The 25,553-nt window shown below is 38.9% G+C and overlaps 1 protein-coding gene across 2 annotated transcripts in view; it reads right to left on the bottom strand.

Annotated features, from left to right (window-relative positions):
* LOC138180501 (semaphorin-1A) overlaps positions 1 to 25,553 on the bottom strand; it is a 386,643-nt gene that overhangs the window by 212,204 nt on the left and 148,886 nt on the right. For both annotated transcript variants that reach the window (XM_069114413.1, XM_069114412.1), the window contains one exon: positions 19,988 to 20,039. In XM_069114413.1, coding sequence (XP_068970514.1) covers positions 19,988 to 20,039 — 52 coding nt within the window. The remainder of the gene's footprint in view (positions 1 to 19,987; positions 20,040 to 25,553) is intronic.

The following is a 25,553-nucleotide window of genomic DNA, read 5'->3' as shown; positions in this document are numbered from 1 at the left end:
GAAAGGGGGTGATTCTACGCGAAAAAAGAAGTCGAAAATATAGAATAAAAATTAAAAAAAAAAATTTTTTTTCTTTTTTTAAATTTTTCCATCGAGACAACGATCTACAGTGAGATCCGTTATAACGTACCGCACGCGTACCGAGCGAAAATTCAAAGTCGATTTTCTCGAAAACAAAGCCTCCAACGAAAAATTTTTATTCTATATTTTCGACTTCTTTTTTCGCGTAGAATCACCCCCTTTCCGCTTGTACCACCAGTTACCAACCACCCTGTATTTAAGACAATAAATAATGTACAGACAATATTCGCTGAGACGCTCATACGGTGTATAAGTTGTAAAATAGGATCGCTAATGACCCATTAATTAGATCGCTGAAAGAAAGATACTTTTCGGACAACCTAATACTAACCACGCGACAGCACGCGAAATGATTCGATGAAGGAGGGATACTCGCCGTTTCTATTCTCGAAACAGATTAAGAAGAAAAAGAAAAAGAAGGACACGAGGGGAGGAAAAAAGGCAAAGCGATAAACATCGTAACTTGATATCCGAATATTACGTATCAATCACCCTTCGATCCAGCGAGAGAAAAAGGGGTAAAAATTTGAGCTGCCGTTTCACTGGGATGAAAGGATTAACGAGGAGGGCATTATATTCGATGGAGCGAATACGGCGACGCGCCACGGCTCCCCTAAATCCAGTGCACGCGGAAATCCACCGGTACACCGGTGACGCGGTCATTTTGCCCTTTTTTCCTACCGCTTCTTCTTTCTTTTTCAGTCTCCTCTATCTTTTTTTTTTCTTCCTTTTACTCTCTATTCTTTTTGTCACGTTTTATCTTCTCTCCGTTCGATCCAGAGCGGTGACGACTGCGCCGATGCGCCGTACAAAGCCAGTCACAACCTGTCCGCCAGACTCACGGTTACGGGTAAAAACGAGAGAAAGATAGGCGCGCGGCGTGCAGGGTATCGTCGTCAACGATATTCGAGTGGGACGATTTGTCTCGTAGCGAAACGCGCGCGAAAGCTCGACCGACCGGCTAGCCGTACGTATCTTCCCCTAGTTCTTCTCTCTCGCTCTCCCTTTCTCTTCCTTTTATTCTACGTTTATCACGTATATAAAATGTACATTTATATGTATATAAAATACGTCGATATATAAATATTGTAGTATCGTGGACGAGGGGCCTGGGGAGTATCGAGCGAATTATAAACAAGCGTTTGCGGAGCATGTGCGTGGTAGGGCTAAGACAAAAGACAGAGGGTTGCTAAGGGACGATAAACGAATTAGCAGTCATTGTGAGTTGAGAAGTCAGAGACTGCGAATTGCGTTGTCGAGATAATGTTGCTAGCGTTGTCGAGAGAGTAAGAGAGAAGATTGGATCCGTGGTGACGAGAGTTGCAAATTAATTATCTAGTTGTTTTAATTATAATACGTTATTGTGATTGTTTCACGTTAAACAACCATCGTTTCCTGTTTAATCAACATCCGTTTAATCCATTAATTGTAAATAAACTAATCGTAGTAAAGATCCTACAATATTATTATATGCATACAGATATATAATATATAGGATAGGTAATATGCGAAGGTAAATGTATGAATGTATATACGTTGAACATAAAATACACACGAGGAGAGTGGATGGAAGGTAGCAGCAAGTTTTTACGCGGGCAGCTCGAGTGAATGACCGGTCAGAGCCGCCTCTCACTCTCGTCTCTCTTCCGATTCATTTGTCTCTCTTTCGTTCTGTTTCTTTCCCTCTCGAGAGAGCGTCGACTCTCGACAGAGCACGACTCGAGAGAGGAGAAACGGACAGGGAGAAGGAGATCGAACGGGAGAACGAGTAGACAGAAGGAGACGCGAGCAAGCCGATGCAGTTGGTCGACTACGACGTACCTCTCTGTGGCTTTCTGTGGCCACGCGGCGCGACGGTGCATTAGGCGACGTGCACACTACAAAACGGCCAACAGGCTGCATAGACAAACGTGTTGCATGTCGAAACCGAAACGGATCCCCTCGGTCGGAACTCGGCCGACTAACCAAGGCTTCCTCGCCTCCTACGGGAAACCTATTGTCTTCGCGTTTCAATATTTCGCGTAACAGCCTTCCCCCTGTTTCTCCTACTTTTATATTTTCTCCTCTTTTGTCCCTTTTTTCCTACGGTTTCGCTGCCTTTCCTCGTCCATATTTTTTTTTCTGTTTTTTTCCCGCCGTTGTAGCTGTTAATTCGTGACACGTCGTCGAGATACCAAGCTGTCGGATGCGCCTCTCGTCCCGGATCCTTTCGGCCACAACGATGACGACGATGGCGCGGGACGCGAGCGTATTATGTATGTCGCGGCGTTATTAAAATCTTTTAGCCAGCGACACGTATTTCTTGTCTCGTTTGTTTCTGCTGTCATCGGCCGTGATGGAAGCGCCAGCTTTTCGCCACCGTTTCATCGTTCAAGTTCCACCGATAGGCGACAACGCGAAGCGAAGCGACGAAACGCCTTTAACGTTAGAAAGTAGAAAGACGTCGAACGCACGTTGCGTTTTTACCTGCACACACATGCATACGTATACGTACACGTGTGCTTCCTGTTTTACTTTTGTATCGAGGATATCGTACACGGATATTTTTATATCGACAGAAACATCGGTATATCGTTTTTCACTGTTCGGATACTACGGCGAAATACGAACAGCTATATCGTTATAGTTCGTACAGCTCGTACGCGTAATTCAGCTTGAAACTTTTGTCATTCGACAAGCTCTCGCCGAGGAAAAGAACCTTTCTTTTCCGACGTATCGTCGCGTACGATCCGCCATAATTCTCACTCAGAAGATTGTCAATGTTTCCTTATCCTTCTTTCTCGTATCTCGTTACGATTACGTTAGTACTACCATCGTCGCAGACGTTTTATAATTGTCGAAAAATTCGTACGTTCTCAACTCTCGCTTCCAGCGCGAGTGAAATCGCTTAGAGAAGAAGCAGGTGGGAAACAAACGGTAGAAAAAAAGAGGGAAAAGAGGTGTTTTACAGTAAGAGAGAAGAGTTGTGCCGAGGGAGAAAATACAAACGGCCATATTGTTATCGTTGAGCATCGCAAGACGGGGCACATTTATATCCCTTAAACCTCCGACGGATTTCTTATTTATTCCATCCTTGGCGAAATTTTTCAATTTTCTTCGGCTCCATTCAACGCCACCGCCATATGTATTCAACGTGCGCGTTACCATAAGAAACGTATTGCTTGTTTTCCCTCTACTCTCACGTGCTCCGTCTTTCTCTCTTTGCCTGCAAAGGTTCAGGATTCAGCGCGCATCCTATGTATTCCTGAAGGCTATTGCACAACAGGAAAGCTTAAGCGCTAAAGAGACCGAAGGTTCCGGCGATACCAAATACCGTACTTTGTTGCCACATACTCAATTTGCTTGCATCCTGTGTCTTAAGGTCGACCCATACGGTACGTCTGTGAACTGCGTTTTGCTTCCACTTCGGCACGTCGAATTTGCCCAGTCGGATATGGATACACACCTTTCCGCGTTTCCTCCGCTTTTTAATCCAATTCTTTTTAAATCTCAGGAGTGTAACTTCTTCCTTACAGATACTTCGTGTAGCTTTTTCTCGTCGTGCTGTGATTGATCGTACGAAGGGGAAACGAAACGGAAAAGGTTTGACGGGAATGAAGCGATCAAAGGAACATCGAGCATTTTAATTTGTCGATCGTTTCTTTCGTAATATACGTAGAATCGACGATTCTACCAAGTTCCACCAGAATTTCGTTCGATCGTGTTGAAGTGGTCACCACTTATAAGAAAACTCTACATCTGGTCTTTTTGGTTTTCTCAAGCACCGAAGCCATCGACAGCGCGTAGACAGAAGACTACGACGAAGTCAGACCATAAACGGTAGACAGGCGACGTTGGCTTCGGGGTTTTCAGTTATTGGGTAACACAGCTAGCGTGCGGATCTGGACCAGCTCAAATAGTATTCTTACTTATAATTACACTTCTATTTAAATATATTTTCTGCCTTACAATTTATCCACGAGTTTTCTCTGTTTACACATCGAATAACTTCAACAGATAGCGAAGTATAAGATATCGTAAGAAGCCTGTCATTTACAAAATTGAATAAAGAGAATCCGATCGTGTACTTGGATCTTTCCAAATGTTAACAAGAAATATCCCAAGCAAATGTTTCGGTGCACGGAGTTCACAACTGAAGGGGTACGAATACAAAGGCTGACACTGAGAATTTCTTGTCCAGTTTACAGCAACCTGTTTTATTTCGTTCTTGGTCCCAAAGCGCAAGAACCGATATGGTCCAGAAAGTCGCGCGCAATTAGCGGAGTGATGAACAAAGGTTAAAAAATAAAATGAACGTAATTTCGGAAACTAATATCTACGTATATGTAACTTTGTGGCACCTCACAGCTAAAAAGTTATGATCCGAAAACGTAATATAAACGAGACGATAGTCGGTTTGGTATTAGCGCGATGTAAGATCAGAATTCGTTGATATTCTGTGTAATCATTTGATATTAATAATCGATTTCGGGACGTTGATCGATACGAAGTTGCCATTGACCAAAGACCTTATTTCCGTACAAATCTTCTGCAAGTTTGTTGTCAGAAGTAAATTCATTATCGTCTTTTCTTCTACGAACTCCGTAGTTTCTAGGTAAAGCTGCATTTCCAGAGAAATTATCCTTGCGCTATAGCGACATTAACAAGTAAACGGATCATTGGAAGAAAAAGCGCATACATATCGACAGGACCGACGCGACCTTTTGCGGGGCTGGGTTCAAAAATTTTGCGAGGCCTGAATACACGTCCAAATCCTACACTTAAATTTTACAACGAGGAATTATTTATTTACGAATGTTGCTACACGTTATATATTTTTTATAAGCAGTTTTTTAAACAAATCCAAGTAATATTTTTTCGCATGCATAATTCGTGTTCAAGGGGCAAAAAGTTCAATGAAAGCACAAAGTTTGTAATCATGTATGACTTTTGCAAAAAACTATTGATGTAGTTTAATTTCTCTAAAAAGTACATTTCTCTGAGAGCGCCTGGATTTTTTATCTAAAGTAGTTTCCAGGATATGAGGACTTTATGGAGTTACATCGAACTTTGATGATTCTTGTCGCTATTAAAAAAATGTCTTGCATCTGTTAATGGTATCGTCATTCCGTAAAAAGTTAATCAAAATCGGTGTTTTTTAATTGGGTAATATTCGTAGAACGCGGGGCCGGGTTCCAGCGAACACGCTGAACCTGCCTTGCGCCGGCTCTGCATATCCTTAACAAAACGCTGCTTCTAGAAAAATGTTCCAAATTTTCCGCTATAAATTTTTCGACCAATTCGATACGTGTAACCTCGCTTTTATCGCAAAATTTCTACGAAACGAACAAATTCCGCGCATCGATCGAACAATTTGTAGAGAGAGAATGAGAGAGACATATCGATTGTTAATTTGAAAGAAAAAGCTACGTGAACGGAAGGATTAACGAACGAAACGAAAAATCGTAAGAAGCTGTGATCGCAAACCACCTTGCGGCTCAAGTATCGTGGCGAGTTCTAGGGTCAAGATCTCGAGCGGGACAAAATAACGTGCAACGCTCGAGATGAAGAGAGAAGACACTTGGAGAGAAGGAACGAGCGATCGGCCAGTTTCCGGAGGCGCCTTATCTCCGGTACGCGGCAACAACAAGTACATCGTGCAACGCGCCATTACGTGCTGATTATGCGAGACAATGGCTGTTTTAGCCACGTATCCGGTCGAGAGTCTCATCCGTGCGAAACTCGCAACAATTTGCGGTACGCACGAACCTTAGAAAAAGATGGTATCGCGTGAGGAATCCGTAATTTTCTCGTAGAAATACGATCGTGTCGTTACAAATGATTCAAAAACGATCAAAGATTTTCTTTATCAATTAGACGAACATTCGCTACGAATATCTTTTATCCGCTTCAACGTTTAACCGGCGAAATATCGTAGCGAAGGAAAACAAATCATTTGGATGATTTGAAAAATTCGTGGAAAATGGGCGTCCTCCACGATTCATCTAGTTGGTTTGCACGAGAACGAGCCAGCCTATAGCAAGTCGACACCTTCGCTTCGTGAAATAAATTTCAACGACCGCCGCGTGAGATTTATGTACTGTCTACGGTCGGTAGAAACACGCGATTCTCTATCTATCGACAGGTAATCTTATCAAAGCAATGCGTGCAGCCATTGCGTGATACTAGACCAGACCTTGATATATTTACTTTGCAGATTTCCTTCGTAATATCAATCTTGCTCGAATGGGAGGAAAAATTCCGCGATATAGTAAGCCGGTGAAACTCGAAGACGGATGGCCGCTTGAAAATCCTGTTATTTTCGAATCGTGATAGCATCTTATTTCGAGTCGTCGTATTTACTCGCGACCTAAATATTACCCATTTGAAAAATACAAAGAGGTATTGTTTTATTCTAATATTATTAAATTATCAACGCAGAAATACGAAAACCAAACGAGAGAGATAAATACTCTTTTATCACCTTTGCCATTTTATTAAAGATACTCCTTATACTAGAAAAGAAAAAAATAAAAACGCTGCTTTGATATCTAATCTAATCTCAAAGTAAACCCTTTTCATCTGTACTTTAAGCTACTTATTAACTTACTGTGCTGTGGTGAAATAAAATGTCAGAGTATCGATAAGGATGAGAAGCATCGATGGTTTAGCAGCTTGTTGTCAACCACGGAATTTGAACTCGTTTCAACTTTTGCTGCTATCAGACGCGATGGCCGGTTGCGGAGTATTAAGAAGTTGGATGAATCATGAATAAATTCATCCGATAAACGACCGCCTTTGTACGAGGCAAGTTTCTTTATACCGGCTGGACCCTTACGACGCGATGATAAAACTTGTCTCTCGAGGGTACTTGAATTATTAGCGCGCGCAAATAGAACGGGGCTGTCGGTGAAATTCCCTGCAACTTGCCGCCACGTTCATTTTCTTTCATGCTAATCGTGTCACGATCGATCGGTTAGCAACTTATTAAAGCATGATTTAATCAAAGAAATGCTTAAGTTTAAATGTAATAAATACACAGCTACGAAGGAATAAAAGAACTGGAATTGTGAACAGTTTCGTATTGCTAGCAGAAAATACCTAGCTACCACTGTACCATGAAATATTCCTATTTTTATCGAAATAATCATGAGAAATAAAATTGTGTAAATTTTCTAAAGGAGAAGATAACAGATTTTCCTTTCCGATCTTATTTCTACAATTTCTAAAACCATCGAGAAACATGCAGATCGAGAGATATGCATCAAGATCAGAGTTTAATTGTTTTACTTTTAAATTATGGTCTTCTGGAAAAAATAAATAAGAAGAAAGATATTAAACGATGTGATTTTTTATTATTTGTCATTTTTAACTTCCGACTTCTGATTTTTGAACGATGTGACATAAATTAAAACAGAATAATAAATTAAATGGAAATAAAATAAAACTAAGAAATACAGGCTACCCGACAATTAATATTACAGTCGGAAACTACGTTCAGTAATCGAGAATATGCAACAAAATTAATTTTTACAATTTCGACTGAATCGATATATAAGCAAAATAACGAACGGCGAAACGACAAGAATTTTAACCAGCACACAATTACATATTCAATATTAAATATTTATCATACAATATTAATTTTATAAATATCATACATCAAATTAAATTAAATGTAGATTTAATCGAGTTATTCGCTGATCGGAAACTTCTACAGGCGTAAGTTTAAAAATGCACAGAGAAGAATAAAGCTGAGTTACGTGGAATTTAATTCAAGAAAATGGAAGCATACTACATAACATAACGAGATTTTTATGCGAATGTAATAACGCATTAAAAAACAAAGGATCTCTGAAAAAGTAAATTATTGCCTACAACTGAAATATGTAATCCACTTCGACTCATCCTTTGCTACCAGAAATTATTTTCACTTATCGAGAATTTTAAACAATTATTAATTCCGATCGTCTCGAAAATAAAATTTCAAATAGATACATTTTATTGGATACTTTCGATTTGTTTTTGCGCGCAAATAACTGCATTCTTTATTCTATCGATCGCTGTTTCATATCCTGTAGTATATAGCCATGATTTTGACAAACAAAAAACCAATTTTAACAATTGAAAAATAGGGAATGTTTGTCGAAAGAGAAGAAAATCATCTAGCGAAATGCCGATAGCTATAGATTGAAAAATCAGAGAATCGAAAAAAGGTGAAATATCTTAACGTGCGAGTGGATCAGAAAATCGAATCTCCAACGTATTTACATATTAGCTCGATAATGGTTGGTCCTCCGTACTATGCTCCAGCAGGACAATCGTGTTATCGGATCATGCGGATAATACTATTACGTGTACCAGTCGCATAAATACAGATACGCGTAACTTCCAACCATACGGTGAAACTGCAAAAAATGTTACTCGTCTGATAAAATGAAAATGCCGACATTTCCGTTTAATGACCGTGAAGCGACAGAACATGCAATTTTTTACGGAAAATTCAAATTAGTAACTCAGCCTTTAATATCATACGTTAATTTTCAAGTGGCTCTAGATATAAAAGAAAGCTGACCGCTCATCTACTCGCAGATGAAATTATTCAAAGAGAACAGGCAAAAACGTTTTAAAATCTGCAACATCTATAACGAATAACATATCGTGTACAATACAATTAATCTGTTCGTTAAAGTTTATCAAAGCCAGATACACACAGCATTCTAAATATTAATTAAACAAGGTTTCTCTGCTAGAAAAATTAGGTAGATACATGGTAGTTATTACAATTTTACTTTTGTGCCGTAAGGGAAAATAATTCTCGGGCGACCCTTTACACCGTGTTCGATGAATTCTACGACGTCTGTAAACGTTTCAAACGATTCATCGAACGAACACAGTGTAAGGGAACACCCATTACTCGGTCGCAATCTTTCACAAGACGATAGAATTTTGGTAAAACGATATCTACCACACAGTCGTATAGTTGGAAAGATTTTCTATAAAGAACGATATATTCCATTTAACGTAACGAATATTCGTAACGAATATTTTTCCACTGGTTTAAAAACAATTTACAACTATGTAGCTTGGAATGAAAATAACGATATATTAGGTTGTCCGAAAAGTGTCTTTCTTTCGCGAATGTGTTTTTTACAACAGTGCACCTCATACAAACGTGAAACCAAGTCTGTGAAATGTCGCGGTGTTTATCTCAATAGAACAAAATGGATCGTACGTAATTCGACAAAATAATAGAAAACAAAAAAAAAAAAAAAAAAAACAATGCGCGTTTATTATTTCCTCATAAAACGAAAAAAACTTTTCAGACAAACTAATATGTACTCTGCACGAGAATCGATAAAAAAGCATGAAATGGTAATGAGAAGAGTACGAAATATGCTGTCTACATCACTACGTTTATTATATCAAGCGATTTAAAAGGACGAAGGAAACAAAAAAGACTGTGAAAAAGACTATAGAACGATGTCACACCGATAACGATTATTAACGAATTTTCTATCGGTCGGTCGGAAATAAATAAGATTTATCAGGACGCGACAAAAAATTTATCGTTTTACGTTTCAATGTTTACCTTTCCATCATTTTTCCTGCATCTTTAATCGCTCGGCTACTTTTAACTTTAGCAATCACGTAATGTCGTGTATTGTCCGTACTGTTCGATCGTGCGACTCACTGACTTTTCGTCGACTCTGACCAAGTCTGGACAAAAATGAAATTGTACGGTTGCAGTGCACTTGGGAAACTATTATATCTGCGCTTTCTTAGTTGGATTCTAGAATCCATTTGCGGTCCAGGGTTATGCGGATACCCGAAAATTTCGGGTCAGATAGCATCGAATATTTTGATTGGAATCTGGTCGGGATCTCAAAAGTATGGGACTGCATACGAATGCTCCGATACACGTAACTTCGGTTACCCAAGATTCGATTCTGGTGAATTGCGTTCGTAACTATTTATTGGTTTTCCGACAGCCTGCAATATAAAATATTCCATTTTTTCTTTCTTTTCGCGAAAATAGCCGTTTTATTCAAATTTCAATTATTTAGGTATTCGCACGCGATTTAACGCTTCAAAGACTCCATCGCGTTTCGTCCAATCTTTGCAGAACTGATTTTAGTTTCGTACGATCTTCAAATAAATATCGTTAGCATCAACAAGAACGATCTGTATACTTTATCGATATAATATCGAGGTTTGTGAATCTCAATACCAGAAAATATTAGACGCAGAATTGTCTTATATTTTTCCAAATATTCGCATCTATAATACCAACCTTACAATCAGCTATCATTGAAATTGCAAACTTCTGCCACGTTTTCTTACCTTGTTCGTTTCCACGAGAAAACAGCAAAGAAATAGATGTCGATAGATAGTCGAAGAAGCACAGTTTATAGGATAAACTTTACAAAAAAGTTGAAAAATAGATCGAAAATAAGAAAACCGATGACTCGTTCGACCCAAGAAACTTGAAGTTGCGTAACATGTGTATACGTTAGGAACGCAGTCCACAGGCCGTACGAAGTCGATTTTACCCGAGAAATGTTACCATTTCTCTCTAGCAAAGTCCAGAGAAATAGTCAAATAGCGATATAATCCAAGCAAAATCGACATAGCTTACCACTGAGTGGCAATGTGAATAGTGATAGATAAATCTAAGTGGGCAGCTTTGCGCTAAGTTGTTCCTTTTGAAACGAAGTATCAAGAGTATTGCGTTACGTATGTGTGTTATATTAGGTTGTCCGAAAAGTTTCTTTCGTTTTATGAGAAAGTAATAGACGCACAACATTTTTTGTTTTATATTATTTTGTCGAATTGCGTACAATCCATTTTGTTCTGTTGAGATGAACACCGCGACATTTCACAGACTTGGTTTCAAGTTTGTACGAAGGTGCACTGTTGTAAAAAAACACATTTGCGAAAGAAAGATACTTTCCGGACAACATAATGTAAAAATCCCGACAACATCGACGCGTGATGAATCGTGGACGGGGCCACAGCTACGTCCGAAAACTATTATCCGAGTATTTTATAAAATAAAATTCCGACTATTTAATAAAATTACTTAGTACGAGTTTGAAAAAGCTTCCTTCGGCCGCAGATTTTTCTACGCTCAACCGAATACTTCGTTTGAAAAAGAGCGACACGACGAGCGAAATGTATAAAACAGCAACAACTTACAGCGCGGCTGTAAATCAAATCTGGTAATGTTCACAAAGAGATAATAATTGCCAACAATGGTCAACCAATGGTGAACAATATCAATTTCGGTCACGTTATAGCGGGACATGTTCGCTATTCAACTGTTTCTTCGAACTTTCCCAGGCAGCGCTGCAGCTGTATGTAACGCTAAGATTTTCCAGACAAAGCCTACTTTGTATCTCTGCAGACTGCGACAGTAACCTGTATAGAATATTAACACTAGAACTACGGATAGTTAACACGAAGCTATTTCTACCAAAACCAGAGAAAATGACTGGTCTTTAAAAACACGTAATAATAGAATATTTGTATATTTATTGATTTATTACTTTCTTACAAAAGGAATTCCACGTTATGCAACAAACAAATCAATTTGACTGGTGTAATATTTCTAGTGTTAGCATCGGGCGATCCAGCGATCGATCCGGAATTTTCCTGATATCTGATATCATCATATCGAATGATACGCGGTAAAAATTTGAAAAACGTATGGCAAGTTGTACGAAACGAGGAAAAATTAGTTAATTGGGGTTCGATAAACAGATTGCAGGACCTTTGACAAGTACCAGCCGTTTTGACTGGTGTTGGTATAAGTAGCCTTGATACAAAGTTACTTTGATTTTGAATACATAAAGAACAAAATAAAATTCATTATATTACTCTTTTAGTTATCTTTGCGAAAGTTATTACGTCATCGGGGGAAAAATATAACATAAAGTAGGAATCTTAAAATAAAATTGTAAAATCGGTCAATTTGACTGGCGTGGTAGTTCTAATGTTAAGAAAACAGCACGATAGTGGGCTATTTTTCCAGTATCTAATAAATATTCAAATCTATCTGAAAGTTGATTATTATTCAATATACCGATACGTGTAATCTTCTTAACTGTCGATTCCTCGGAGAAGAATTCTTTTCCTGGAATAAAGTTCTGTTTGCAACGCTATCCATACCGAGGTATAATTTCCATGCAGAACAACATCTTCCTTATCTAAATAATAGAGCACCGTCTCCAGGAAATCTTAAAACGTCGCGAAATGCCTCTAAACCGAATCGAGTCGTCGCAACAGCCCGCAGCAGTAGCTGTTGCCAAAAGAAACAAGCTGAAGAGCCGCGTTGCAAAAAAGAGAAAGAGAATACTAAGAGTACGAAGAAGAGGAAAAAGGAGACAGCCACGGAGGACGAGTCGCGGTAAGATCCGATCCTTCTCTTATCTCGGCCTCATTGTCGTCAGAAATAACGATGCACCGTCGAGTTCGGAGGTAACACTCGTGTCACGAAACTTGCAGCTCCAGTCACAGATAGAGGAAAAAGATGAAGAGGAGAGGAGAGAAGGAGGCCGTGGCTAGGATGGGTGGAGGGATAGGAGTCGCTAGACTCAATTAGCCCCGCGGAAAACTTTCGTTGTGGGATTACGACGTCAACAACGTCGTTCCTGGCCAACCGACGTTCCGCGCCTACCAGCGAAATTGCGGTTCGTCGAAAAGGCGTCCTCTCTCGACTCTCGGCAGACAGCGCGAGATCATGTCGTCCGCTGATCTCGACGGCAAACCGGTGTTTCCAGCCAGCATTTCCTTTCTCCGTGCCAGCTTCCGCCGCAGCGTCTCGTCTCTGACTTCGACTCGTCGGCATCTTTTTCACTTCGAGTAAGTTTCCGTGTTTGTCGTACCACCGTTTCCACGCCGACGACTCTTCTGGCATACTCGACCAATTTTCAAGCGAATTATCTTCGGCTGAAATACGCTTGCCTATCTCAGGGTCCATCGGCGCTTCTTTTATCGACCATTCACATCTATTCCAAATGTTCGGTGCATTTTTAAAGATCCATTCTCGTTCTGTGAGAGTGAAACGATCCGATCGGTAGGAAAAATCTTTCAACAATATAAATAACAGTAGATTACCTTTGATAACTATTGAGATATGTGTAATTTTGTCTGCTACACTAGATTAGCTGCGTAGTAGTGACACACATATATGAGTGTGAGTGTGTGAAGTATGTGCGTGCATAGCGTCTCGTATGACAGAAAAATGCAACTGTTTCGTTGGTAATGTGGTAGAGAAGATGGTGAGACAAAGAGAGTGCTGAGACGCGTGCAGATATGTATCGATGAATATCTTGTAAATCGCATATTAAATAAATCTGAAACTATTTTGATATCAATTCTAAATGTAATCTAAGTGTTCCTACACATATATTTCCGCGATTAAGATCCACAATTATCAACAATAACAAAAGTAAGCTAAAATTCCAGGAAACTGAAAATACCTTAAAATCGGTCTGTCCCGTTTTAATCGCGTAAATTCGAGACAAAACCGTATCTTCGGCGAACCGTTTATTAGATTCGATGATACTTTAATTCGTTTTCATGTAATGTAATGTAAAATCTTTATAGATTACTCGTTTCACGGATCTGCTCGAACTTCGAAATAGAGTGGCGTACACCGATACAAAGCGATCTTTCGCTGTAAAAGGCGTTCGATATTAACCTGATATTAAGACTTTCTCGTCCAATTAGCTCGATTAACAGCGCAACTTGCTTGGTTTAACTTTTTATTACTTGGTTTAATTTTTCATTATCGAATCTCTCGGCAACGTTCTTTCGAACGTTTCTTCTCGCCTTCTCTCCTTCTTTCTGCCTTCGATCTTCTGGCAGGTCTGTGTCGCACCTGTTCGTTGGGCCTTCGATGCGGTGACTTCTCCCAAAGAAATTTCCCCCCACAGCGCAACGCGACATGGAACGCGGAAGATCGGTGGAATATCAGAGTCACGTAGCTAAGCTGAATCGAGAATTCTCGCGATTCTGTCACTTTGTTGGATCGGATCGTCTTCGCGAATGGCCTCGCGATCGCTCTCGTTATTTGCAATTTACAGTTTGCACCGAACTCTGGCAGAGAAACTCCATACGAACGACAAGAATCGGTTACGGAAAAACATAGGCAAATGATTAACGTGCATTGAAGAAAGAAGAAGGTAAATATCTGTATATTTGTTACACTTGTAAGAAAAGGACAAAAATGCGATACAAAAGTATATAAGAAATATAGAACAAACACAAGAACGTATTTTCATCTTACCAGTTTCTATTATTGTTACTATTCCTTCTTTTTTTTTTTTTTGCCAGTTACCATTTTTATGTTACCAGTGTCCAAATAATTTCCCACATTCCAAAATCGTGTTTCTATCGATATTCAGAGAGAAGAAGGAAGATTATTTTATCGCACAACTTGGAATAGATAGATTCTTCTTTAGCCGTATTAGTTTCCATTACGATGAAACACGACGTTATGACTGCACCTGTTATTTCAAGTTCTTGAAATAAGATTTTTGAAAAGGACAGGAAACTTTGCGTGTGCCCATTCAAATGGAGAAACCTGCCGTAGGGACTTTGCTTGTAATCGATTGTTTGTAAACGCAGACACGAGAAACCAGAAAGACAAGAGTGAACTCGCCTTGCTGCTCGCGAAACGTTGACTCCATTTCGGGTGGTTAACGGATGAACGTTAAATACCCAAAGGCGAGCTCTCCTGTAGTAACTCCACTGACTTTTCCATCCCTTTGTACGAAAGATGGATACCAACGTCCTTAACCGTTTTAGTACCACGCAGCGCGATCGCGCTGTTCGCGTACTGTGATGAACTGTGATGAACGCACTCCGTTCCGAATGTAGCTCGTCGCGAGTCATATTAAAGTTTCCTCTCGCAATTACTTTTTTCAAATAATCGTAAACAACCTGCATAAACGAAAAAAAGAACAGCGCGATCGCAGAGTGAATCGGCATTTCTCACAAATGAATGAACGAAGCGCTATCGCGCTGCATGGCACGATCCGACACGGATTCTTGACACTAGAACTACCGATAGTTAACACGAAGCTATTTCTACCAAAACTACTCGAAATGACTGGTCTTTAAAAATACGTAATGATAGAATTTTTTACAGAAGGAATTCCATGTTATACAGTGCATTTTTGGTGTTATTAATCCATTTGGGACCATGATCCCTAAACGAGGGTTGACACATTTATAAAATTGTAGAACCTGTCATTTTGGCTGGTGTGGTATTTCTAGTGTTATCATTTAGCGATCTAACGATCGATCCGGAATTTTCCTGATAACTGATATTATCATATCGAATGATACGCGGTAAAAATTTAAAAGACGTGTGGGAAGTTGTAGAAAACGAGGAAACTGATTAATTGGGGTTCGATAAACAGATTGCAGGATCCTATTGCACTTTGACAAGTACCAGTCGTTTTGACTGGTATTGGTATAAGTAGCCTTGATACAAAATTATTTTGAATTTGAATACGTAAAAAAGAAAATAAAATTCATTATATTATTCTTTCAGTTATCGTTGCGAAAATCATTACATCATCGCGGAAAAAAATATAACATGAAGTAGAAATTTTAAACCTGTTTGAACCTATGGGATCCAACTATGGGGACAGCGAGTAATTCCAATATAGAAATTCTTCAACGATTCCAATCAAATACTCTAAGATCCTTAATATACACCTTGGTATGTTACCAAAGAAACAATACATCGCGACCTTAAGATACCTACAGTTAAAGAAGAAATATGCAAATTCAGTAATAAATATAACATAAGAGTTAATAACCGCTAAAAGCCATTAGTTACATAATTACTTGCCTCGATGCATTAGATCCGAAGGCTAAATAGACATTATCCTCTAGATTTAAACATTAGATTCAGCAAGAATCAAACGTAACATAATCATTTATTATTCACGTTATAGTTCCACGCCAGAATAATTTACTTAAAATTCTCAATGAGAATTGATTGTGAAATTCTCCCAAATAAAAAAAAAAAAAAAAAAATAGTAGGAATTTTAAAATAAAATTGTAAAACCAGTCAATTTGTCTGGTGTAGTGGTTCTAGTGTTTTAAAAACCCCTGGCACTAAAACGGCTAATTTGAAAGCGAGGAACCAATTGCATTTATAGCGTCGAATATAGGCGTATGGGTAGATAGATATTATACAGCGTTTCATAGAACAATGTCGACATCGTCTGTGTCGTTCCATGAAATATTACATCGGTACGAACAAATTGAGCGAACGAACCGTTGCCCGTTTTTCCTACAACGACCGGCTCGCTTCATCTAGCGGCGGACTTTTTATCGAAGTTAGGGTACGTTTACGTTGGAGCTGCGATGAACGATAAGAGCGGCGATGAGAGCGAACCATAGAAACACATGCAATTCCGTTATATGCTTCTATTATAAAACAATTCTATGTATTTCTACGGTTCGTGCTCATCGGCGATCTTGTCGTTCAGCGCAGCTGCAACGTAAACGTAGAAGAACTTAAAGAAAAAGGCTACAAATCGTAACGTTTTGTATTTCTATCGTATTCGAGTCGCCGATCACAGTTCGGGTAATTTCAATGTGCTGATCGTCGGTGCTTCGCATTCAACTTAACACTAGAACTACCGACAGTTAAGACGAAGCTGTTTCTACCAAAAAAAAAAAAAAAAAAAATTGTACAATTGCTATGGTTATCGCTGCAAAAGTAATTACATCGTTGCGGAAAAAGAAATGTAACACGAAGTGGGAATTTTAAAATAAAATTGTAAAAACAGTCGTTTTGAGTGTCGTGGTAGTTGTAGCGTTAAAGATGATCAGCTCTCAGAAAGATCAAAGCCTAGTGTCGCATCGAATTAAATTTGAAGAGCCACGCTCGGCTTTAACCTGTCTACTCAAAATAATTGTACTCGAAATACTCGTACTCGTTTTATCGCCGCGCATAAAAGCAGGACAATCATAGACTTGACACAGCAGCTCGAACGAAACGTAAATGATTCGATCGATCGGTTAGTTGATCCGACGATAGGGATAATTGTAATTGAAACTCGTAGACGGAAGTGTCAATTATCGTTCGTCGTGGTCAAACAACCGAGGCAGGTATCAATAACAACGTCGATCAACGCTTTTTTTAACACTTGCACGCTAATGGATGATACGTTTGCACGACAGAAGCTAATAAAAAGTGTTAAATAAATAGCATCGACATCTCGAAGATCGCATGCTGAATTAAAAAGTCGATTAAAAGTCGAACGAAGATATTCACTGTCTTTGCCCTTTCGAACTGATAATTCTCGAAATATAGGTCGAAAGTAGCAAGTAAGTATCGAGGTAAATTTAGGATTGCGCAAATAGAAGATTAGATTGAAAGGTGCGTCGATATTTCGAACGGTGTGAATTTATCTGGAAATCCATTTCTGCAAGACGAAGTTGTTTCTGCAAATACCGCAACCGCGAAATCTAAAGCGTACCACGAAAATGTCGACCTATAGGAACTATAGGAGAATATGATATAATCGACGTACAATTCCCAAACGTATCGGAAACGAAGCCGTTTATAATTGGCGCTATGCTTTTAGATATTAATTAGCACTTCTTGGTAATTCGATATCGTAATTTTCACTCACGCAAGATGGTTTTCGAGCATCGAGATCGTCAATTTTATGCAGATTCCATTATTAGATATCCCAGTTCATCTCACTTCTTTCTTTGCTTTATCTATTCATCAATTATGGATAAAAAGATGGTAAATTCTTGGATTGCACGACTAACTTGACGTTCTTTCCGAGAAGATTCGGAATATGATTCATGCAAAATTTACTAAATTGCAGAAAGTACTATTAGAAATATACAAGGCGAAAATGTAAAAAATACGGTTGAATGTTTGCGAAATTGCGGATCGTTCGTGTCTACGTTGGAGGAGGAAGCGAAACGTTTCTATCAATCTTCTAACAAAATTATAAATTAATTGCTGAGCAATTTTAGAAAGGGAACCTTTTTACTTTCTTTCACGCCGATTTCCGTCGTCCATATCAATGAAAGTAAATTCGATTGCGTGGATCGTGAAACGCTTACGCGCGCATCTCGCGGCTCCGGCATCAGCGCGGCGTAAGAATAATCGCTTGCAATCTGTTAGAGCGTGCACGAGGCCTACGGTCCACGGATAGAAACGTCGATTAATACGTGTCACCGTTCTATCAAGCGAGCTGCACGATGACGCGTAAGCTCGTGGTCGTAAGCTAAGTGTATCGAATCGATCATTATAGAAAGACGGATAGAGTGGATCAATTTACATTTTGTTTATTGATAAAACCGAGTACGTGTTTGCTGGATTTCAGAATTCACATACGAGATTCGTTATGAGCAAATAGCCACGTCGTCGACTGTGTTATTTCCGTAACGTTTAAATTTAGCGGATCGAAGAAACTATCGAGCGTGCCACTGTTTCGAGATCACGATATACCGAATGAGCTATAAAGGCAAACGAATCGTGGCTCAAGAACTCGCTGACTTTTACCATTCTCTCCCAAACGACCGAATCTTACGGCCAACGAACATGTCGCATCGATTTCTTTCCATCCTTCCCTTCTTTTTTTTCTATGTATCTCTCTATCTCTCAAGCTACTTCTTCGATTCCCTTAGCAGTTTCGCAACTCACGTGCCTCTCGCTGCGGAACCGATATCCAGTTTGCGATTGCAGCTTCCATTTCACCTCCCGTGCGGGTGTTACATCGATTTCAGGCGGCCACAGGAGACATTACGACGATCCACTTGTTCTCCACCATGGCAAGACTCGGTTTGATCGATAGGACGCGCGAAATCGGTGAAATAAGCCGATAGAAAGACGATAGAAAGTCTAGTCGTGGCGGAAGTCGATCAACGGTTCTTTGCTCTTTGCAAAGGAATTCCAGTTGCTCGGATTACACGCGCAATTTGAAAAACACCTATTATCATGCAAATTTTATTCGTGCTCTTGTTCGGCTAATTTTACATTTTTTAGCGGAAGGAGGAAACTCCCTCTTTTCGCCCGTCCCCAAATATCTTTATCTTCTTCTTTCTTTTCTTCCCTATTTTCATCCACCAGTAGAAACGCGCAATGTTCACGAGCGAAATTTTTTGGCCCTGGGCAGTGGACGTACAGACAGCGGCAAGTAAAATGCAAAATTCGCATTGGCTGTGCCATCGCTTGCTTCGCGGCTTATCGTTTGCCGCTCTGTATGTCCAGGATCTTCTACGAAGATACACAATAACTCGCACGATCGTTGGAACGTTTTCTTTTTTATAGAAAGAAAATTTTGTTTTTATTTGGAAGCAGTTTACAATCAATTCTCATTGAGAATTATAAGTAAATTATTCTGGCGTGGTATTACAACGTGAATAATAAATGATCATCGTATCTTTGACTCTAGCTGAATCTAATGGTTGTAGAAAAATTGCAGACAGAAAGATTGAAGAAAACGTTCGATGAATCGTACGACTTGCCGTACCTATATCGTAAACTTTGTCAAAATCTCGAATTTTGTCCATTTTCAATGAGGAAAATCAGCGAGTCTTCGTTGGAACGAATTTTCCCAAGCTCCGATTGTTGATAGTACGCGAGTAGATGGACGTTATTCCACGCGAATAACGTTCTATCGATCGCGTTTGTCGCGCAGGAATAGCGATGATCGTATTTATTCCGCGGTACTAAAAACACTCGCTACATATAAATCGGATAAAACTGTAATTTGGAATCTGGCAATAGGAATCTATTCCGGTTTCTGACAAACCGCTCTACGATGCCTTTGCGACGATCATCCGCCCTCCGCGAATTTCAAGAAGAGCAACGTAATCCAAATTCATTGGATCGTTCTTTATCGAGTTTCGAGTTTTTAAACATTTCACTCACCTGATCGACGATCTCCGTTAGGTCGTGCAGGCTTATGTTGTAAATGGCGTTCCTGAAACAGACAAAAAACATGATACGTAACGTTAAGTGTTTGCCTCGTAAATCTTTCGCCTAATCTCTTTGTATCTCGCATTCTTTCGCCCTCGAACGATCTCGAGTTGGACGCGGGATAAACATTAGTAATTACGATCAGCCTGATGGAACAACGACGGTTGAAAATCGAGCAAAAGCGCTCGGATGCTTCTCATGAAACAGGAATAAACTTTTGACCTCGGCGTAATCCCTCGATTTGTCCTTTCCTTTCCGCATTTGTCCGAAATCTTGGATCAAGAGTGTTTCGAGTATAGAGTGAAATATAGATTTTTGCCTTAGAAAAAAAAGTGTTTACTTTCGAAAAAATTGCTCCGGTTACTTAACTTATTCGAATACTTATTCGAATTACGAATCGCTGAAATATTAAACACCGAAAGAGAGAAGAAGCGAAATTCTTATTTCTAAGAATATTTGCACAGCAGGAATGTTGATGAATAATAAAAGAATCGCCTCATGTCACGTCATTTACGATACTAGAAATATGAATCACCTTTGATTCGATCGTGTCCTACATCCTTTTTTACCCGAAGCGCAAATACTTAGTCAGTCTGCTGTTGTTTGACTGACTGCTGCTGATACACAGAGAGGCAGAACGTTTGCACGTGTCTGTATAGTCATAAAACGCCATAGGCCATAAATTTACAAAATATTAATCCCTTCCTCGTCCCAATCTTGCTTAAGATTGCTATTTGAACATCTACCTAAAGTGCAATCCAGATAAGTTCTTTGAAGAGGATATTATCATGAAATATGAATGTCCTATTAAGTTGTAGACCATTTTGGAACAGCATTGAACAGCGCGAGCAAAATAAATTGACTTTTCAATCGAATTAAAAATGTAAGTGCTTTATCTTTGACGTTTTGATTTTCAATCAAACGTGTTTGTATTAGACGCGAGGCGATAAGTTTCAAGCTAAATTAATTAAGTTCGATATTAAGTTAGAACAGGTATTAAGCCAGCCCTAATGCATCGCCTTTAATATGTCACACGTAACGCAACTTGGAAACTTCGTTTAGCCGCGTTTCACTGCAATTAGTTTATTTAATCGCAACGACAAAGTTGCTTGCCACTTTTCCTTAATGGTCTAATCGCTCGGCCAATCTCCAGATTTTTGCAACTCACTTGTTTTTATTACTTTAAAGAGAGTAGTACGAAGTATGCAACGAAAGAATGGACGATATTTTTCGACGAATAAGATTAGTTCAAAAATTGAATGTGTAATAAGATAATACTAATTAATTCAGTAGCCTTAGTTCCATCGAAAAGATGATTTAGAAATTATGTACCGACAGATTGATAACAGATGACAGGTAATAACGTCCAATGATCACCACATTTACCTTTTAACACTTTGACTGCCACGTCGAAATCACACGTTTCGCTCAGGGCGCCACAGGAGTATTTTTATTATTCAAAGCATATAATGGCAAAATAATAATAAATTGATGATGCAAGACAACATTCTTTCCCAATGGACCGTTTACCTGATTGGTGGTCACGGGTGACCACCGTGTCGCCTTGGTAACAGTTGATAGCGACATATTATAACGAGGTTTCGTTTATTTCAACAAAACAGTCGCATTCGTTATTTCGTCGTAAGCAAAACGTGCAGAATATATTGTTGAAACGTGTAGAAGATATTAGGCTGAAATGGTAGAGGTCCGCGAAGAAAATTATGTTTGTGATAAGCCAATGGTAGCGGTAGATTACAACAGAGGAAAATGTGCTGTAGATTTATCAGATCAAATGGTAGCATATTCTACACCACATAGAAGAACCCTTAAGTAGGAAATAAAATTAACTTTAAAGTTATTGTTAAATACATCAATTTCAAACGCGATGATACTCTATAAACAAGCAACAAAAACAAAATTCAAGGTACCTGATTTTAGAATGGCACTCGCAATGCACCTTACACAGTGCCATTCACCAGAGCCGTCAAATATACTTATTCGACAAAAATTGAGACACGAAATGCAGAAGAAAGAAGGGCAAGCGTACCTGGCAGGAAAATTTTGCAGAGTGTTATAAAAAAAATGTTAAACAGTTAGGATAAAAAATTGCTAAGAATCGGACCAAAAAGGTGACCACCTATTGTCAAGATTGTACTGATGTGCCACATTTATGTTTAAAGTGTTTTAACACAGTGCACCATTAGATGCAAGATTTGTTCTCATTTTTTTTTATCGATGTTCTAATAAAAATGTTTAATTGTTCAATGTGGCTCTTTTTATTTCAAAGTATCTTCTATTTATCGGTTATATTCAAAATACCCTAACCGTCAATTTTCATTCAATTTTTACAATTGTAAGAAGTTCAAGCTCTCCGGCCACCAATAATCACCATGGCGTCACAGGAGAAACCGTGGTTGGTCAAAGTGTTAGAAAGGTATTATTACATTTATAATTTCGTGATAAACGCGATGTAGATGTTCCCGTTGTTAATTGCGATCGCAGTACTGAAAGATGGTCGCACGGAAACTGGAGAAAAAATACACGTTGGGTGGAAAAATAAAAGTTATTTTGAAGTTAACACCGGTGCAATTTCGAACTATATATCAACGAGACAAAAGCATCGCTTTATCTGAAAACGCCACACGATACTCGAACTACAGCGGAAAAATAAAGTCATTCAATCCGAATGAAAATAACAGCGATACAGAAATTTATGTTACTTGGACAATGCACGTGCTTATGCACACCGTGGTTATTGTTGCGTGATATCGATACGATTAGCCGAATAATTAACACGTAATTGAATGCATTCGTTTCAAGCAATCACGTGTTTAACATCAAATATCATTTAGTAAATTGTCTTCTCTTATCTCTATCTCTTATTATTTTTTGAATTATGGACGATAAAGATCGCGTCTTCAAATAGTCCTCAGTTATCTTGATTTTTTGTTATTGTAACTTTTTCGTTTGCTAATGTAATCACACGTAATCAGATTTATTTGGTACATTTAACGAACCGTTTTCCCCACACTATTCTATTTGCGTTAAATATTTAATAATAATACTAATATAATACGATACTAAAACAGCAGCACCGACTGATATTTTATGACTGCGTTGTGGTCGCAAATTTGTTCGCTTCGAATAATTTTCTACTAACCGACAGTTACGTCCGACAGCTTAGAACGAGTTTAAATCTTCGTAAGAACATGTATGCAAGTTTGCGACGTGATCAAAGAGAATCGATTTACGGGTATAACATCGCTACTTCGTATCTTCCCTTTCTCTTTCTGCAATCCAATTCCGTAGTCGTTGGAGATAAAACGCAACGCCGAATGCATACGTAGCGACTCTATAACGGAAGCACAAAAAGAAAAAGCACGTTACCGCGTCGATTAACTTCTTCCAAGCAAACGTTGCGTTTCTGAAAACGCCTCCTTGGCGCGATCACAGTTTCGCTTCCCAACGTTTGAAAAGACACGAAGTTAATAGAAATTTCCACGAAAGAAGAAATCCTTTGAATATGATTCCCAAACGATCAGATACGAACGCCAGCAGACACCGTGATCTCGTTTCTCATGAAACAACGATACATTAAAATATAATGAGCATTATCATATCTGTGCCCCATTCACAAGCTCCAACTTTCTACCATTGAAATCACCGAGACACGCGGTAATCGCGAAAGGAAAAGTTCGAACGAAGCTTGCACCGGAAAATTTCGAGCTAATCTAGATCGGGGACCCCGCTGGGGGTAGCCACCCACATGATAATCAAACAGCCAAAAAATTCTACCAAATGTCCAAATCGGACAAATTGTGAATGTAAACAACTAAATAAAAAAAAAAAATCTAGATCGATATGGAATTGTTTGGAAAAACAGAGACTTACGATCCAAGTTTCTGTACCGCCTCCTCACAATGGCCTCTACGATACAACAAGGCAAAGCGTCGAGCTTGTTATTATTGTTACATCGGTTAGCCGAGCAAATTATCCAACGTACACCGTAGTAATAACTGTTACATTAAAACAGCGAGTAACTACCGAGCGTGATTTATTCGCTCAACTGCCATACCAATCGTCCGCGGCTCTAAATTGCAAACCTTGAATCGTACACTACGCAAGCTGATATCGACTCGTTATTGCATTTGTAGCGTTCGATACTGCCACACATCGAAATCACGCGTTACGTTCTATTAGAAACGTATTGTTGCATCGTCGTCGTTGTCACGTAGGAGACACAAGAAATCACGAAATTGATTTATTGGGCTTAAATATGCCATCGACTAAAAATTTGGGTAATGTTCGGAATCATACCATTCTAGCCGACTTTACTTCATATATTTATTATTATTACTTTATATATTTATATTATTATTACTATTATTAATTTACTATTATTAATTTAATTATTGCTATTTATTACTATAATTATTATTATTATTAATTATATTACTATTATTTATTTTATTATTACTATATATATTTATTATATTACTTCATATATTTATTATTATATTTTATACCTTTGCATGTAACCATCGCTCGGTTTCAGATTCCGAGATATTCGTAAAAAAAACTGTCGGTGCCACTGCAGTGAATTTTGCCTATAGTTGTGCATCTGTGGCAGAGTCGCGTAAGAGACACAAGAAATCACGAAATTGACAGATCACCGGTGATCTCCTCGCGTCGCAGTTCAAACGTTTCACAAATAAGGTAAAGAATTGAACTTTAGATATAGTAGGAAAATTTATCGTATGAATCCAACAAAGTGACGGTTCAAAGTTATAACAAAGAATGTCAAGAGCTGATGTATATACCGGTGATGTATTTTGTCTATAATTGATTTATTACGTTGCTTCCATGTAAGTTGTGTGCCTAAGTGGAGTCCTAGGTATTTAACTTGCCTTCTTTGTGTTATATGCGTGCCATTCAATTGGATATTTGCTGGTTTCCGTTTTCTTAGTGTAAATGTAATATGCTTGCATTTACCGGGTTTTGCTTTTATTTGTTTATTTCGTAGCCATTTTTCTATTTTTGTGATGTGCTCTTGTAGTAATGTGGCTGCTATTTCTGGATCAGTGTGCCTGACTGTTCAAAAATGTGCGGGCCCTGGGAGCGCAATGTGTTAAGAATGTTAGAACAGAGTGTCTGGAGAGCTGATTTTGGGAAGGTTTATATACCATGGGTTTGGCTCTTATGAAGAGGATGTCGCCGAAGGTGTCGCAGGGCCCAGGTCAGAGGTGGCCATGCTGTTACTGTTTTCTGACACTGCAACACTCTCTACGTCGTTGTTTCGATGGCCTGTGGGATGTTCGTTAGACTCAGTTGGTTTTTCTATCACTAATTTATGACTCTGTGACATCGTCGTCGCGTCGTTCGGGAAAATCCACGATTACGCGATGCAACGACTATCGCGGATAATACAACGTCTATTTTAAAGACAATTGGCTAGCGTTGCGTTGATAAAACTCGAGGTCGCTAGGATAATTGCCTCTCGCATTTTCTTTTGTTTTCA

Source organism: Bombus flavifrons, chromosome 6, assembly GCF_040668555.2.
Source record: "Bombus flavifrons isolate JBK064 chromosome 6, iyBomFlav1_principal, whole genome shotgun sequence".
Taxonomy (NCBI): Eukaryota; Metazoa; Arthropoda; class Insecta; order Hymenoptera; family Apidae; genus Bombus; species Bombus flavifrons.
The sequence above is the reverse complement of the archived record's forward strand: the minus strand, read 5'-3'. Positions and strand labels throughout refer to the sequence as shown.